Source organism: Vigna angularis, chromosome 1, assembly GCF_016808095.1.
Source record: "Vigna angularis cultivar LongXiaoDou No.4 chromosome 1, ASM1680809v1, whole genome shotgun sequence".
NCBI classification, from domain to species: domain Eukaryota; kingdom Viridiplantae; phylum Streptophyta; class Magnoliopsida; order Fabales; family Fabaceae; genus Vigna; species Vigna angularis.
In genome coordinates, this window is record NC_068970.1 from 24,714,913 (window position 1) to 24,731,797 (window position 16,885).

General features: G+C 34.1%; 2 protein-coding genes and 1 pseudogene across 10 annotated transcripts in view; all 3 read right to left on the bottom strand.

The window, feature by feature from the left end:
* Window positions 1-668: 668 nt before the first annotated feature.
* LOC108322589 (uncharacterized) lies at window positions 669-12,346 on the bottom strand. Of its 3 annotated transcripts, none has more exons than XM_017554742.2 (14): window positions 12,136-12,343; window positions 11,659-11,766; window positions 11,406-11,540; window positions 10,159-10,656; window positions 9,711-9,858; window positions 6,393-6,632; window positions 5,761-6,228; window positions 4,626-5,194; window positions 4,363-4,448; window positions 4,068-4,286; window positions 3,448-3,576; window positions 2,375-2,749; window positions 1,966-2,081; window positions 669-1,022 (listed from the first exon to the last, which is right to left on the bottom strand). In XM_017554742.2, the coding sequence occupies exons 1-14, from the start codon at window positions 12,265-12,267 to the stop codon at window positions 913-915; spliced, it is 3,333 nt and encodes a 1,110-aa protein (XP_017410231.1). In that variant the 5' UTR covers window positions 12,268-12,343; the 3' UTR covers window positions 669-912. The 3 variants fall into 3 exon arrangements, with proteins under 3 accessions (XP_017410231.1, XP_017410224.1, XP_017410239.1); XM_017554735.2 differs by having other exon boundaries at window positions 6,393-6,725; window positions 12,136-12,342; XM_017554750.2 differs by lacking the exons at window positions 669-1,022; window positions 1,966-2,081 and having other exon boundaries at window positions 2,597-2,749; window positions 3,507-3,576; window positions 6,393-6,725; window positions 12,136-12,346.
* On the bottom strand, window positions 7,011-8,611 carry LOC108322612 (uncharacterized; annotated as a pseudogene).
* A 631-nt stretch (window positions 12,347-12,977) lies between the features above and the next one.
* Window positions 12,978-16,885, bottom strand: part of LOC108347443 (nucleolin 1) — a 28,127-nt gene continuing 24,219 nt past the window's right edge. For 6 of the 7 annotated variants that reach the window (XM_052874162.1, XM_017586692.2, XM_052874165.1 and 3 more), the window contains 4 exons: window positions 15,826-15,911; window positions 15,315-15,399; window positions 15,087-15,178; window positions 12,978-13,268 (listed from right to left, as the gene is read on the bottom strand). In XM_052874162.1, the coding sequence (XP_052730122.1) occupies window positions 13,085-13,268; window positions 15,087-15,178; window positions 15,315-15,399; window positions 15,826-15,911 (447 nt within the window). In that variant the 3' untranslated portion in view covers window positions 12,978-13,084. Of the gene's footprint in view, window positions 13,269-15,086; window positions 15,179-15,314; window positions 15,400-15,825; window positions 15,912-16,885 lie in introns of those variants that run through there. The other variant, XR_008247568.1, reaches the window with a different exon arrangement.

Consider the following 16,885-nt stretch of genomic DNA (forward strand, 5'->3'; position numbering starts at 1 on the left):
CGCTGACTTCAATATTTAAATGTTATGGTAGTATGCTTTTGACATATTTGTTACTTAGTGAAAGCTTACGTTGACAGTCAGATGATGTTGATCATTTTCACGTGATTTCTATGTAGCCTTTAGGTGAGACCTAGTATAATAAAATTTAAACATATGTAAGTATATTATCGATCAACATAGTAATTTGCATATAATTTCTATTTTAATTAATTATTGACATTTATCTATCTCATTTATTAAAGTAATGTTCTCTTATTTTATTTGTAAAAAAACTAACTTATTAAATATTCTTTAATTTTCATTTTTAAAAATTTTAATTTCTAATTTTCATAGTTTTTATTGAAGTTTTAAGGAATATAATATATTTAAATAAAATAAAAAAGTAGGCAATATTTATTAATGTTTTTCAAAACTATAAAATATTAAGAACATCGTTTAACATTATTCTAAACGAACTGCAATCGTCCCTAAAATCACCGTCTCATTTCAGGTTACAAAGTGTCAACCATAAAGTAAAGCTGTATCAAAAGTTTCTATTAGAAAAAGAATAATTAAAATTTCAAAGTTTTAAAAATCAACTTATTATAAATGCAGCATCTATCCCTTACTTAAAAATCATGCGATATTAAACAATCAAATTGACTTTTAAATTTTACCAAAGCAGCAACTTCAACGAAAATAAAAATTGATTGCATGTACTACTAATTCACATCCCCTGGTGATATATACATACAATAAATTGAATATACAGTCGCTCATACAGATTAGAAACACTAATTTGATGAAGAGCTGGAACACTTAGCAATTCTCAAAATGAAGAACATTGCTGCAATTCAGATACAAACAAATGATTCCAAATATCAACACAAGTTCGTAAGATCGGTGGGTAAAGAACACTTTCGTGTTCACCAGTTAGTCTGAGTCTAGCTCAGCAAGGTGTAGATAAAGCAACAACTGCCCTCCACCAGCCACTCCTAAGGCACCTCTCGAATTATCGGTAGCAACACATGCAACATGGCCATCTGACATCAAGGACATTTTTAAAATTTGGAGAAAGAAGAAAGAAATAACTTGATAGAACACAATTTGGGATGTAGTTGGAAATGATTTTGGTTCACTTGATGATAGTGGGCTTTTTGAAGTTGCTAATTTGGCTTTATATGAACTTGAGCTAATGAATGTAATTTTCAATGATGATCAACAAAACGGTGAAATGCCTAGAAAAATTAGATTTATTTCTTGTATTAAGCAACAATGTGCCCAAATTGTTATTTGACTATGTTTAATATATATATATATATATATATATATATATATATATATATATATATATATATATATATATATATTACAATAATTATATTATTTTATATATCCAATATTGGAAGAGCAAATATAGATTACAAATTTGAAATATAATAACTGTATTGTGAAGAGATTGAAACGTGTACTTAGTAGATGAATAGTTTGTATATACTAATCAAAATGTTATAAATTTAAAATATAATTGAATATAAATTGTAATTTTAAAATATAATTGAGGATGAAATATAGAAATGAAATGTACACAAGAAATGGAAGAATTACCATTGTATATTGTTATAAATTATAAATGTATATTTTAATAAAATAATATTACGTTCAAGTTTGGAAAGGTATAATTATTAATTTAGAAACAGATCGATCAATGAAACCGCCATACAAATCCACCGGGCATATCGCCTCTAAAAAGAAAAAAAATTAATGACTTCAGAAAAAAAATTACAAAAATTTGTGTTTTTCTATCTAAAAAATTCATGTTTAGTAACGAGATTCATAGAAAAAATAGTGTTCTTAATAACTGAACAAAAAAGGATTAAATAACAAAATCAACCTTAACACATCAGTGGTGCTTCTGTAGTAGTTGTCAGGTGCAAGTGCTAAGTGGTCAAAGCAAAGGAGCGAAAAAGGAACAGTTGAACATACCTTGGAAATGATGCAGAGTATCAAGCTTGGATCCTTTTGACAACTCCCACATATACACCACTCCTTCGTTTGTACCGACGATTCCATAACCACAGGAAACACCAATACCGCAAATCCTGCATTGGGTTAATGCATTAAAAGATGTAAATTAAATGATAAATTTGAATTATGGAATAACCAATAACTTGGCAGCTATTAAATAGAGTATTATACTGAGATATCATCAGCCCTTCTTTAGATGCAATTTCATATACCTATCCATATCAGTAAAAAATATTTATAACTAATGGCTCCTTACAATCTTCATAATTAATCTGAGATTTGAATGGAAGTGAAAAATAGTAAAAAATTTCAACGGAATAAAGTACAAGACAAACTACATCAAACTCGGAAAAAGACTTTATAGCACCTTATATCCAAGGGACTTCCAAAATTTATGCTATTTTTCATTACAAGTGCAAGCCTCCAACTTCTAGCTGTATGTATATCAAAACTGCTTGAAGTTGAAATAGGATTTTGGCAACAATCCTGATCAGAGTAAGTCGAGACAAAAAGCCACATAGCAACATCTTCCTCTAATGGTGAAAACCAAGAGGTCTCTCCTTGCTGTGTGTACCACGAATTGGTTGCTTTTAAAAGTTTATCAGCCTGCTCCTCCATGCTGGCATAGCTGTGAGTACCTGAGTCTTTTGTTTTCCACTGGAACAAGCTTATTGGAAAGAACTCATTTATTGGACTTTTTATAGCGGAGAATCTTGCTACACAATTACAATTTGCAATATCCCTGGGAAAAATGTTGAAAATAGTGAATGATATATTATCATATTACTATAACTGTAACCCAGATTAAATGATACTTGAACTTTTCCAATGTGATTATTTCTCCCTTCTCTTTCCCATTTCTTTAAACTGCTGGGTTAGGCCATAGGTAATTTCAATAGTTATAGGAATATAATACGAAATAATGGGATGAAAAAATGGCAGAATAGTCAGGAGTAACATTTTCTAAATTTTGAAGCAGATAAACTAAGATTTGAAACCTCCTTATGTTGAAGATTTGCAGACAGAAGTGGGGGTCATTATGGAAGAAGTAAACAGACAAAATTCATGTTCTGAATAACTTGTGACTCAAAAAAGAAAATAAGATCCAATAAAAACATTAATTAGATACCGACTACATAATGGGCAAAAAGTGCAAGTGAATTCATACAACAAATATGATAAATTGATAACACATCTCGTAAAAATGCAAAAGTCCCACATGAATACCCCCAAATTTATTCCCGAACAATTTGGCATAGACCTGTTCGGTCTAGAGAATGTTTAAAATGTCAACATGGTCCCCAAAAAACACGACAGTCCTTGAGAATGACTGGTGTATTAGGTGTTTCAGAACTAATATGAGCAACATTTGAGGTTTAAAGCACGTTGAGTGATGCAAACACAATGGGAAACCCTTTCAAGGTGAATGAGATAGCATACCATAAACTAAATTCCCCATAGCTAGTAAAACCAACAACTAAATGAGTAGACTTAGGAACCTTCTTCAACTCCACAATGCCAGGAGATGCCGTGCCATCAGCTGGAACAATGAAGTGCTCTGTTTTTTCACTGCCAAATATGAATGAAAGAGTGAACAAGCTAAATTGTATGCACAAGCACAATTGCAAGATAACCAAATATTATACATTTAATTAAGCTAGCTATAAAACCAACAATTTAACGGGTATTGGCAACACAGACGTCATTGACAAACAGGAAGAAATTCTATAAAATTGTGGCATTTGCTCTTCTAGAAAAGAGGTCGGCAAAACTGATGGCAGATCTTAGATTCTGAGCAAATTAACTTTAATAAAAACTAGGAAGCTTTTAAACCAAGACCAATCTGTCATAACATCTCAAAAACACAGTTTGCTAAATATTCTCATGCAATCTTAGAGGAAAACCAAAGGGAATTCATATCCATGCTAACAGCTACAAAAGCAAAAGTACAATAAATCAGCAAGTCGATTAAAATAAATTAAAACTTTAAATATTGATACTCCGAAAGGGACATAAATGGCCCTAGGAAATTAAAGAGTGAGAAGAGTCACTAAAATCACCTCCAATTTGAATTCATGACCCACACCTGCAGTTTCCCACTCTCTCCAACAGAAACAAGTCGGTTAGGTTCACACACCAATATACAATGCGCATTGTCAACCGTTTTCAATGTTGTTACAACTGATACATAACCGTGTTCTACTTGGACAATCTTCAATGCATTCTTCTCATACAAGACTGATGTACATTTTGAGCAAGAACAATCAATTTTTCCTTCCCTGGGATGACACGCTATTTAGTTATTCTACTTAAACGGATATTACATATCAATTGAAGCATGAAGAAACATTTAACCTGCAATTGGGGGTCTTTATGCTGCCTATTAAGACAATATACTGTCCACCAGGAGTCAACTGCACCCCAGATGTTTCCACCAGAGTCTAGCATAAGATGAAAGATTTTGTCACTTACTATGTAGTAGTGTATAACTAGGTTACATTCTGTTATGACAGCTGTACTCTAAACAGATTTTGTCAGTGATCATTTATCCAAACAAACATTTAGAATAAAAAAAAGGAAGAAACGGTTGAGATTGGACCAAGCAAAAAATAACTTACATCCTTTATGAACATATGTTTTGGATCGGGTAACAGTATTGAGCTGTGAGCCATGACAGAAGGGCATCCTAGTGTTGGTCCAGCAATGGCTACCTTGTAAGTAAACAAGGTCCTGTACTGATCTGTCAGTTGGCCACATAAGACACAAACATGGACTTCATCCTCTCTTGTGCTCAAAAATAATGATGAAACAGGCATTGGGTGCAAGTAACATCCCACAAACTTAACACTGCTTCCCATATTACTCTTAAGTTCCTCGTTTTGCAGTGGCATTGGTTCTGAAATTAATTGAGCTTCTTTGGTACCAAGACACTTATTTTGTTCAGCAAACGGGGTTGGATTCTGAGATGTTGCTAGGCTTTGTTCCACTAGATTACTATGTCCAATCAGAACATCCCTACAAGTTTGAGGTGTTTGAACACACAAACCTGCAGCCTCATCTGGTTCACGTTGTTTATCATTTGAATTGTTTACTAGAATAACTTCCGAGGAATGTAAAGTGTCTTTGGTAGTAGACATTTGAGGAGTAGAAAGTTTAAATTTGTCCCCAGAGAATGCATTGCTAACACCTGCATCGCGTTATACAATTTGTAAGAATTGGTAATCACTGAATCAGACTGAACAATTCAAGTAAGCAACAGTCCCAACGCAATTAAGCTATAATTTGCCGCAACCATCACCAGTGATGCTGGATCATGTGATTGGGTTGGGTTTGCAATAGCTCAAGATCAGTGTACCGTGGGGTATGAATACCATTATCAAAACAGGTATTAGGGTACAAAAAATTTCTAAATCTAAGGTGTGTGGGAGCATATATCACATAAAATATAAATACAATTTTCCTAGTATTCACGCAGTGAGCAAAACATATTTAACGGCACAAATTCTGAAGAGTGAGTGAAACAGCAATTTGTTTCATTTACTAGCGAATTATTCTGCATGGACCAATTTATGCTTGGTCACAACCATTAAGTAGAGAAACCAATTTTTTGCGTCCAGTACGGGTACAACTACTTCGGAGGACAGAGCATCATAGCTTGACATGAATCTCAGTTCAAAATAGACGGAAAAATTATTTCGCAATATGCTATATTTATAATAATTTTGTCAATGTCAAATATCATAAACACATTACCTCCAGTAAAATCCTGAGCAGTTGGAGAGTCCTTTTGTGCATAACTGAGACTAACATGTGCTGAATTTTCTTTCACATCTATATACTTATCCTCCCTTCTTCCAGAACTAACCCGATCCTCAAGAGACATGTCATCTAGAACAGATTCAGGAATGCATACATCAAAATTCTGAGGAATGTCTTCAAAGTCCATCACAGAAGCATGACTTGTGGATGTTATGTTTGGCATGTCATGACCAATAAACTGCTGAGAACACACTTCTATATTGAAACTAGATCTACCAGCTTCAGCAAGATCAGTAGATAACATTTCCTGATTAGTTTTATAATTATCACATTGACTATATTCAAAACTGTCAGGAACGATACACTTCATATGTTCAGAATTAGGAGTGTCTGAATGTGGGTCTGTATGCCCATGTATCGTCTCTCCATGTTCCACCTGTGCAGCCTCTATCATTATTACATCTGCCATATAAACATATTTTTGATAATGCATAAGGATATATAAATGCACAAACATGACAATGAAAAGGTAGATTGAAATGACAACATACTATATCAAATGTTTTGACACACAGGCAGTAATAACAAATGCTCAGAAACAATATTCTAGATAAGGTAATATTTACCAGATGAGGCTACTTCCAAACTATGTCCGACTTTATCATGTTCGTCCTTCGAATTGACCTGAGAAGGTGGCATATCTGCAGGACTAATGATAAGCTCCTTATCTGTTGAAACAGACCTCAGTAGAGGAACTGCCTGAGGAAGCAGAAGTGACATCATCGAGTTTGCTACATCATGGCCAGCTGAACCAAAGTCACCTTTTTCAGAGCGATTTGAATTAGATTTGACCACTTTTTCATGCTCTGCATTTAACAATTCTCCAGATGTGATCTCACAAGCTGTCTTAATGTAAGCATTTTTATCTGGTTCACTTGGGCCAGAATCAAGAGTATTTTCTGCAGTGTACTAGAGTAAGTGATTTGGTTCAAAAGGAATATAGAGAAGAAAAAATAAATGAGAGAAAACTGATATTAAAGGAGAGTTTTGTAGAATAAAGAAATACTAATATTAATAAATAGAAAAAAGCTTAAACATAGTGATAAAAAGATTCTAAGAGTTTTTTACAAGATGTGTTTTTTGAGACCACCCATGAATTTATAAATATTGTATTAAAATTAGTGGAATCAACAAATGTCATATCTTTGACAATACCACAAAACATTTCACACTTTCTGTTAGGTTACTTTATGCGAGTAACCTAAATCTATGCTATCTTCTCACTCAAACACTCAAAACAACAAAAATGAAAGTATGTATGTATTATTGATTCTATAAAGTGTAGAAAATTACAAGTGTAATCTCCCACAAAGAAGCCTATCTCCCTCCGCTGGCTAATATGCCCAGTCTATACTCAAAAATGAAATCCTCCCATAAACAGAAATCAAAGAAGATTATTTATAGTGTCGCATTAAAATATCTCATTCCTGCATTCCTTCCTAACTGAAACAACCGTTCGGCCTTTAACGGCTAATATCATTCGGTCTAGCTTTCCTCAGCCTTTCTTGTCCTCTCAGTTCGGTCTCTCTTCCCCACCGTTTGGTATTAATATATACCGTTCGGCCCTTACTTCTCTCCTCTTAACCGTTTGGCCCTTACTTCTCTCCTATTTTATTCCTAATATTACTCCACCCCTCAAAATCAACCTTGTCCTCAAGGTTGAAGTCAGGGAACTGTTATTTGACTTAATGCTCCTCTTCCAGGTGACGTCCTCCAATCCACCTTGCTGCCATTGTATCAAGACTTGGGTATCTCCTCCCCTTGCTGCTGCTGGTTCCTTTGCTGTAGCACTTTTCAGGGGCTTTGCAAATCCATGATAATTGAAGGAGTAGCCACTTGATAGATGTATTGCAGAAAGGCAAATCCGTCTAGTTTGACAGTAAATGAAAAACTTCATTCCCAGTGCATATTGAAAAAGAATTGGAATAAGCCAGTCATCATGGCCAGTTTCCTATAAATCAAGGCCTGATAGAACATTAGCCTTGCTACCGCACTCCAACAACGTACCAGATGTTGTCTCCTTGCAGGCAGTGTGCATGGACTCTCTCAACAGAATTAACTTGATCATTTTCAAAAGATATAAACCTTGCTTCGTCCTTCAAAGCATTTTGTCTTATACGTTTTGTAGTCGTTCTCACATATGATTGTTAGACTTAGCCTTAAATTGGTCATCTACAGCTACGATCCTTCTGCTATTATTCAAATCATGATATGCTCCTTTTTGGCAAGGGTGCTGTATTTTCTCCACTTCTCAGAAAGAGTTTCATTTTTGTGGCCTTCCTTCCTCAAAAGCATCTGATAGTCCGCTAACTGGTTGTCTTTGGCAACCTTTAGCGAAGCGAGCTCGACTCTCAAATCATTGACTTGTCCAAGAAGCTCTTCCTTCTCGGTCTTCAAGTGCTCTATTACTTCTTCTGCAGCGGACAAGCAATTGATGAATTTAAGTTGTTGTTCTTTGTTAAGGTGTTCCAAATCAGATAGTTTCTTAGTCTTGACTTCGGTGTACTTGTCATGGAGTTTCGTGTACAACACCTCCATTGCGCGCACAAACTGCATTGAGTTAATTTGAATTTGAAGTCTATCTTCCTTTAATGTGATTCGATGGTCTATTTTCCTCTCAGGCGACAGCCCCTGGGGTTCTCGAAACACCCCCTCGAAATATGCTAGAATCTGTTGCAACCTCGCTTCTTGCACTGGTGCTAGTCTCTCTGCTTCCCAGTCTCCCTCAGTCACTTCTGCTTGGTCTAAGGTCCAAACTAAAGTCATGGTTTCTATCTCCCTCTCCTTTAACATTGCATCGGGTCGAGCCCTTCAAAAGTGGGTAATTCTACCCGTTTCACCCAATTAAGTGGTGCATCTCCCTGGTCGTCCTCTAATTCTTCCTCTAAGCTTTTTTCTTCTCCTCTTTGAGCTCTCTCTTCTCCTCCACCATTAATGGACCCCTGACTTCCTTCTGAATTCCATTCTAAATTTCGCGCCAACCTCTCTACCACTCGCGTAAGCTCTTTCAAGTCTTGGCGAATGCCCATATTGTCTGCCTTCAATTCTTCTCCCACAAGCTCCAACACACTCATCCTCCCTTCGATTCGATTCTCCAATGCATGCAACTTCCCTTCCATCTTGCTCTCCCTCCGATTTGGATCTGGCAGGTCGAACCAATTGTTAGGTTACTTTATGCGAGTAACCTAAATCTATGCTCTCTTCTCACTCAAACACTCGAACAACAAAAATGAAAGTATGTATGTATGTATTATTGATTCTGTAAAGTGTAGAAAATTACAAGTGTAATCTCTCCCAAGGAAGCCTATCTCCCTCCACTGGCTAATATGCCTAATCTATACTCAAAAATGAAATCCTCCCCTGAACAAAAATCAAAGAAGATTATTTATAGTGCCAAATTAAAATATCTCCATTCCCGCATTCCTTCCTAACTGAAACTACCGTTCGGCCTTTAACGGTTAATATCGTTCGGTCTAGCTTTCCTCATCCTTTCTTGTCCTCTCCATTCAGTCTCTCTTCCCCACCGTTCGGTATTAATATATATCGTTCGACCCTTACTTCTCTCCTCTTACCCGTTCGACCCTTACTTCTCTCCTATTTTATTCCTAATGCGTTCATTCAAAGAATTCACTACACTATTCAATAACGGCAAAGTTATTAAGCAGTATCACCCAACTTTGATAACCCAAATTGGAAAGGTTCAAAATTAGATATAAACCCCAAACATTATTGAAAAAGTAAAATAACTGAGTATGCCAACATCTTAGCCAAAAAGTCTTCCAACCCATCAATTGAAATGAGCATGAGGATACAAGATTGTACGTATTGAAAATCATTAAAAGTGAAAAGTAATAGGTTTTATAGTACAAACAAAATACAAGTACCTTGCACAAAATCTAGGGTATCAGGAGCACACAGATCAATGTCAATACAACCTACAGACTCCTTAGAATGTGACTGCATTAGTTTATTGTCTTCTGATTTCACCAACAAATTAGACATCTTCAACTCCACATAACGCGACCTATGAAGCTGCAAGAAGTTAAGATATTTTCTTCTATAACAAAATGGACCATAAATTTGATTTATTGCCTATCTCTGGGAAATTTTTAACTGAATCTGAAATATTTCAAGCAAGAGAAAAAATAAATCGGTTGTAAGAAGTAAAACATATCACTTACAAGTACTTTATGATTTTGAGTTTATGAAGATCAAGAAAAGGAAAGAACAATGTTTTTAATGATAACCACTCAACAGATTGTGTTTTATGAAGCAACATATTCACAATTAATAGTGTTCACTAGAACATCACAAGTTTAAAGGCATGCTTACAGGTTCTTCTGTGGACAAGTTTTCAGTTAGTTCTTTAGCCCTGCAACTTTCAGAAAAGAGAAAACCAGTTGTCCCTTCAGAAGGCATAGCTCCCACTTCTTTATTATTAGAAATTTCAAGACGATTCTTTATATGATTGTGGACCTCAGGTACTTCTGAACCATAATGGGTTGTAGAACTCCCCTGACCACAACTCTTCTCGTTCTTTACATTTGAAGGTTCACTACATATGAATTCTGGAGACTGAGGTCTAGCTCGTACATTTAATTTTTTGTTTTTGAGTTCACATCTGCTTCTCTTCCTTGTAACGTGTGGTTTTCCGAGGTAAAGTAGTAAATCAGGATATGTGCCTACATTTGGGCAGCAATCATCATGATCTGCTCTAGCAACCCCCTCATAGGTGTTTGGGGATACCAAGCTCCGTTCTGCTATTTCATTTACATTTGTTACCAGTTCACGGAGCAACCTCTGGATAGACTGATTTTTGAACCCAAAAAACTGCATATGATGAAAATAAAATAAAATACACTATGCACCACAGACAACTATATTAAAAACAATATAGTAAGATTAAAATATGCGTGATTGTGAAATAACAGAAAGGAATTAAAAGAAAAAAGGAGAATTAGGATATTGATCAACCCAGAATGGTACAAATCCTGGACACAAGTTCTTAGGTATCTTTATAAAGAAGAAAGTTTATTTAAGAGAAAAAAGGAAGGTAGTGATTCATAAATGGTTTTATCTGTTAACAGAAGTTTACTTGTTGAGACAAAATGTAAAGATTGCTTCCTTAAAACCAAATTCATCAAAAAAAGAACTGTCCCAGTTTAGTCTTCATTGCATGCATAGTACCTATGATCAGTTATATAGCATAAATGATTGACAGAGAATGCAGGGGACACAACATGCTACTGGTTACTCACTCTAACCTTTTTTTATGTGAAAATTGATCATAGTCCGCAAAAACATATAGTTTTATATTTTAACATTTAAATCCTAGTTGTTTTTTACTTTCTCCTAAAAGTCAACAATAATATCATTGTTGATGAAGAGTCTATTTTGTCCGTGATTGACTAAGGTAAGATGTAAGATATAAGAAACAGAAAGCATAGTATGGATAAAATATCATATTATAGCAAACAAAAAAATGGTAACATACAACAAGATAGGAAGGAAAATTTCTGGAAAAACCAGAAAAACCAGGAATTTTACAAAATGATTTAGTCAACATCACAGATTCCTACCTCCAAGCCATCCATCCTAGGTGAAAGTCTCTTTCCATGCCAAATCTTGATGCGGGGGCAACTTTTCTTCTGAAATTCCTCCCATGGTTGGTCAGGCGTTTTCCCAGAACATGAACTCCCATCATCAGAAGAGATCTGCATTACAGTACACAACTAAATATTTTCCATAAAACCCAAAGCAAAATGTGAACCTTTACCATATCACATCAAACTTTAGAACATAAATAAAACACATAGAAGCCCAAATACGAACCAAAAATCTAGGGCCATTGACACCTTCACAAATTTCCATCTTAAAAGTGATCCCATTGTAAGCTCGAACAGCCTGATAACCAACAGGATATGGATACCGATCTTTTCCCTGCAATGTACTCAACGTAAAAATGCATTACATCAGTCACCAGAGAAAAATAAACAAAAACAAATTGTTTCTCCCGCACAAATCCCGATTTCCCATGCAATGATATTTGATATTTAAGAACATAACAAAATACAATTTTCAACTACATTGCAAAAGCAGAACAAAAAACAACTCCACACCGCACAGTTGTTGAATTGAAGCAAGCTATACCGCAACGCAGTTTTACGAGTAATCTATAAATTTCGTCAAAGATGGTTATTATGAGAGAAAAAGAAACCCAAAAAGTTGATGAAAAGTAAAAGAAATTGAAGAATTGGAATCGATTGTGAGAAATGGCGGGAAAGAGAAAAGGAGGGAATGGAATCAAACCCTAGAGGTAGTCCAATACTTCTTGTCCCATGCTCCTTTGTAGAGTGAACCGACGGAGATTATTTCGAGGCCATCGCCACTGTCATCAGCTTCTGCTTTCGCTGCTTTCTCACCTCTTCGAGTCTTCGCCATTGAGTGAGAAGCGCCAACACGTCTGAGAGAAAGAGAGAGAAAGTGCAAAAAAATTATCTATATATGGCGGGAAATTTTGGCTTTCGGCAATTTCACCAATGTTTCCCTCCATTTTAATTTATTTATGAACCTATTTAACGGATTAGTTATTATGTAAAATGGATAATTTCATATAAAACAATTAATGAATTAAGTTGAATGAGACAAATTTTAACTCGATCTAGTATGTCTTAAATAAATTTAGGTAATATAAGAATAGACTAAATTTTAAAATTAATAATTATAATGCAAAAAAATATATACATGTCTTAACATTTATATGTGAAAATATTAAAATTAATTTTATTTATTATTTTAAGAAACTATCTTTTAAATTATGATTATTTTTTTAAATTTCGCTTTCTTTTAAATTGGGTTATAACGATCCAAAGTTTAACTAAATCCAATTATTTCATCTATTTAAAATATTGATCAGGAAGATCTTTTTAGTTATTTTGATAACCAATGAACCTATTATTTTACTACTTTATGGTTCTATTTTCAAATATTACTCTTAAACCTATGATAACATGAAAACATGATATTCATCACATAAAATAAATAATGTGATTAGGAATAACTAATTCGTACATATTTTTATAAGACCATCAAGAATTATTATTCATAATAAAATAGATTTGAATAATATTTTGAGCATCAGAAAAATAAGATTTTGAACATTGAATAACTTTTTATTAATAGTTTTGTGAGAGTTTATTATAAGTAATTGAGTAAATAGACAAAAAGCTAAGTGTAGAAAAGTAAAATAGATATGGGTTCATGAGAAAAATAAAGAATGCCAGCCACCACCAGAATGCCATCCACCACCATTTTTAGAGCCATTTCCACCACGTCGAGGCCTTGCTTTCTCAACTAACAAGGTATAACCTCCCATCTCACTTTCATTAAGATCTACAGCTGTCTTCACACTCTCAACATCCTTGAATTCTACCAGAGCAAACCTGCAAATTTTCCAATCACAGATAAATATATTCAAGAAAAACCTAATTCTATTCGTCTAAACAAGATAGTTTAAAAAATACAGTAACATAAAAATAAAATAAAGGGATAATAAATATTTTTTTATTTCAATTTGGAAGTATTTTTAAAAACATTATTGGTTTTAGTCTCTTATTTCTAAGTAGCTTTTATCCCACGTTGCAAACACTGTTTTTAGAAAGCATCTGGACTGCTGACACGTAGCGTGTCATGTGTCTGACACGTGTTGGTTTTAATTTTTTATTTAAAATGAAAAATTTGGTAAAACTCAGCGTTTTAATTAAATTCAATCTGTGAAATGCAACTATTGAACTGTAATTGAAACGTGAGGAGATTGTGAAATCAGAAATTGGGGCCTAGGGTTTTTGTTAACGAGCATCAGCAGGGGAGGGGAACGAGTGATGGAAGCGTCGGTAGCACCAGCGGTGGTGTCCGGAAGCGCCCTCAGTGGCGACGTAACGTCAGACAAAAACGGTGGCGGCGAGCCCTGTTTCACGTCTTGCGTGGATGAAGAGGGAGAGGCAAATGACGCCGGCTAAGGTTCCGGCTGCCACCAGCATCTCCGGCGACGCTCTTCCCCAATCACTGCCGTTGTGTTTGCCTGCCCAAGAGTTGGTGATAGCAACTTTCAGAAGGTTTTCTTTGGCTACAAAGATTTGACATTGTTCCAAACTAGGTTACTTGCATGGTGTGGCGGGAACAGAAGGAAACAAAGGAGGGTTAAAACTTGAGGTTAATAGTGATATTGCACTTTGAAGTAGACCTTGGATGCTCTGAAAGATGAATTGTTTGTTTCCGTTTCGTGGAAGGTAAAGAAGAAAAAGGGTATGATTCAACAAACTGCGGCTGGGGATGGCCCTGGAATGGAGGAGAAGAAGCTGCACACAAAGAAACTTCAGAAGAGATTCTTCAAATTACTATTTTCCTTTACATTGAATATGAAAGAAATAAACTTTACTCTTTTTTGTTTTAATTATCATTTATGTCTTGTTATATATAAATTCCATATCTTAGCCTAAATCAATTTGCATTTCCCTTTTACCCTTTCTCTAGAAAAGGTTCAATTCACGTATAAATTTTTGTTTGTTGTATTAGATGGCCCTGTTGCAAGCCTTTTGGTTTTCCTTTTACATTGGAACTTCATACTCTCTCTCCTCCAGCATAACTTCGTCTACCCTTTTTTATTTTTCTTTGTAGCAATGGTTACATTCTAACAATGGTTTTTTATATTTAATTAATCCTGAAAAGTGTGGACTAAGGCAATGCAATAGTTTTAATATTTTTAAATAAGCCAATGCAATAGTTTTAACTTTTTAAATAAACCAACGCAATAGTTTTGATTTTTTGAAATAAATTCATAAATTAATCCTGAAAAATGAATGTTTTATTACCAAAAAAGAAGTAAAACCAACACAAGTCAGACATGTAACACGCTATCTGTCAGCAGTCCATACGCCTCTGTGAAACGCTGTTTGTCATGTGAGATAAAAGTTAACTACGTTGAAACAAATGACTTTTGAAAGTATAAATGACCAAACAATATCAAAATTTTGAGCATGGCCATTTCTAATTTTTCCTAATATTTTAAGAACCAAAAGCATATTTATTTCTAAAATAAAATAAGTCTCACACAATATGTGTGGAGATTCCTGAATTATCTCTAGATAACTTTCAGCAGTTGTGTAAACAAAGTGATTTTGTCCCGATGATGAATGATGTTGAGAAAACAAAAATTTAACAGTATATTATAAACTAACTTGCATCAAAACAAGAACACATACCCCTTAAATGCACCAGAATCATAAATTTTCGGAATCAATATCCTGGTAATCTCTCCACAAGAACCAAAATGCTCTTCCAGGCTAGCTTTTATCTGAAAGAAAAATGTAGGCATTAAATACAGTTAAGTACTCCTGGTAAACCAAGCAAAGAGTCAATAGAAAGAGATTCATGCAATCAGTGCGGGGAGTGGTGTAAAAAATAAAAAAAGATAAGAAAAAAAGAACTACCTCTTTTTCCTCGAGTGAAGTATCAAAACCCTTGACAAATACAGTTAGAGATTGAATTCTTTCACCCTTCTGGAATGAGTTGTTGCTAAAGTTATTAACATGGAAACAACAAAGGGAAGAAGTGAGCATAATACAAGATAAAAAATATCTATAAATACGAGAGATTAAAGACTCATCTCTATTTGTTTTAAAAAGTCCATTTTTAATTAATTCTTGTATTAGATAGAACACAAATCTCAAAAAAGATGAACAAAAGCTATATCAAGAAAGCGTTTTTTTTCTCAACGCTTATCCAAACACCCTGGACAAAATGAGTATAAACAAGAGACAGTAACCCATGCAAATGCACAATGAAAGACTGTAAAATGTTTTCCAGTTCAAAATGGCCATTTCATAAGAAATACACATTAAAGCAATTAGGCAGGAAAGTCCAAACAATGACAGATTTACACAAGAGGCATGCACATGCTCTTGCATGGTTTTATTATGCATCTTTGGATATGTAGATTACCTTCTACTGTAGTTATCATTTTTTTCTCGAGCTAATTCAACTGTAATGGTACGTCCAAAAAATTCTGTATGATTCAACTTAAGAGCCTATGATACCAAAGTAAATTGATTGTCAGCTCAATGTCTTCGATAAGCATAAACAAACAGATGATGATGAAGTACAGATATAAATTCAAAACTAATTGTTATGCAAAGACAAAGGTTCTAACGATGAATGTAGCCAAGAGCACCTAGTTGAGAGTTGAGACTAACTAGGTTTACAACAAATTACCATTGACCAGGTTAAGAAGCAGTATAGAAGTTACAACCTATGAGCTGGCTAGAACAATATACAATGCATGAGTTAAGAATGTTTGGGTGAACTTAATAGAAAAATTGCTTATTTTCTATTATAAAAACTATGTTTTGTTGCATACCAATTATATTCATTCTGTTCAAAGTAATCATAGGTGTCCTAGACTCCTAGCTGACAGATATATTGTACTTTTTGTACTTTAATTCTCTACTAGTTCTAAACCTCTCTTACCCTCATAAATAAAGTACGTAAGTAAAAAATTATAGCCCTATCAAATTTTCCCACCCGAATTATTGTGGTCATATACATGACTTGTCATAAAATTACATGGACTTTGTTAGTTGTTGCTGTAGAAGCATAGAGTGGTTTAGATATGGATTTCAAAATTTACGCATAGCATATAACATAGGAGGGGTCATACTAATACTATGGCCATTTTAATTAAAAAAGATAATAAATTCTCAATTTGTTTTATATATTTAATTATTTATAACTTCTGCTCCAACTTCACTCATAAATATTTCTTCAAATTTACTTCCATGAATTCAAACTCTCATTTAGAAGTCTTCTCTAAACTCAACCTAGAAGAAAAAAGATTATTTTTTTTTCAAATTAAAAGAAATGAATGTGAAAAAAATTTGTTATACATATATATACATATATATATATATATATACATATATATATATATATACATATATATATATATATACATATATATATATATATACATATATATATATATATATACATATATATATATATA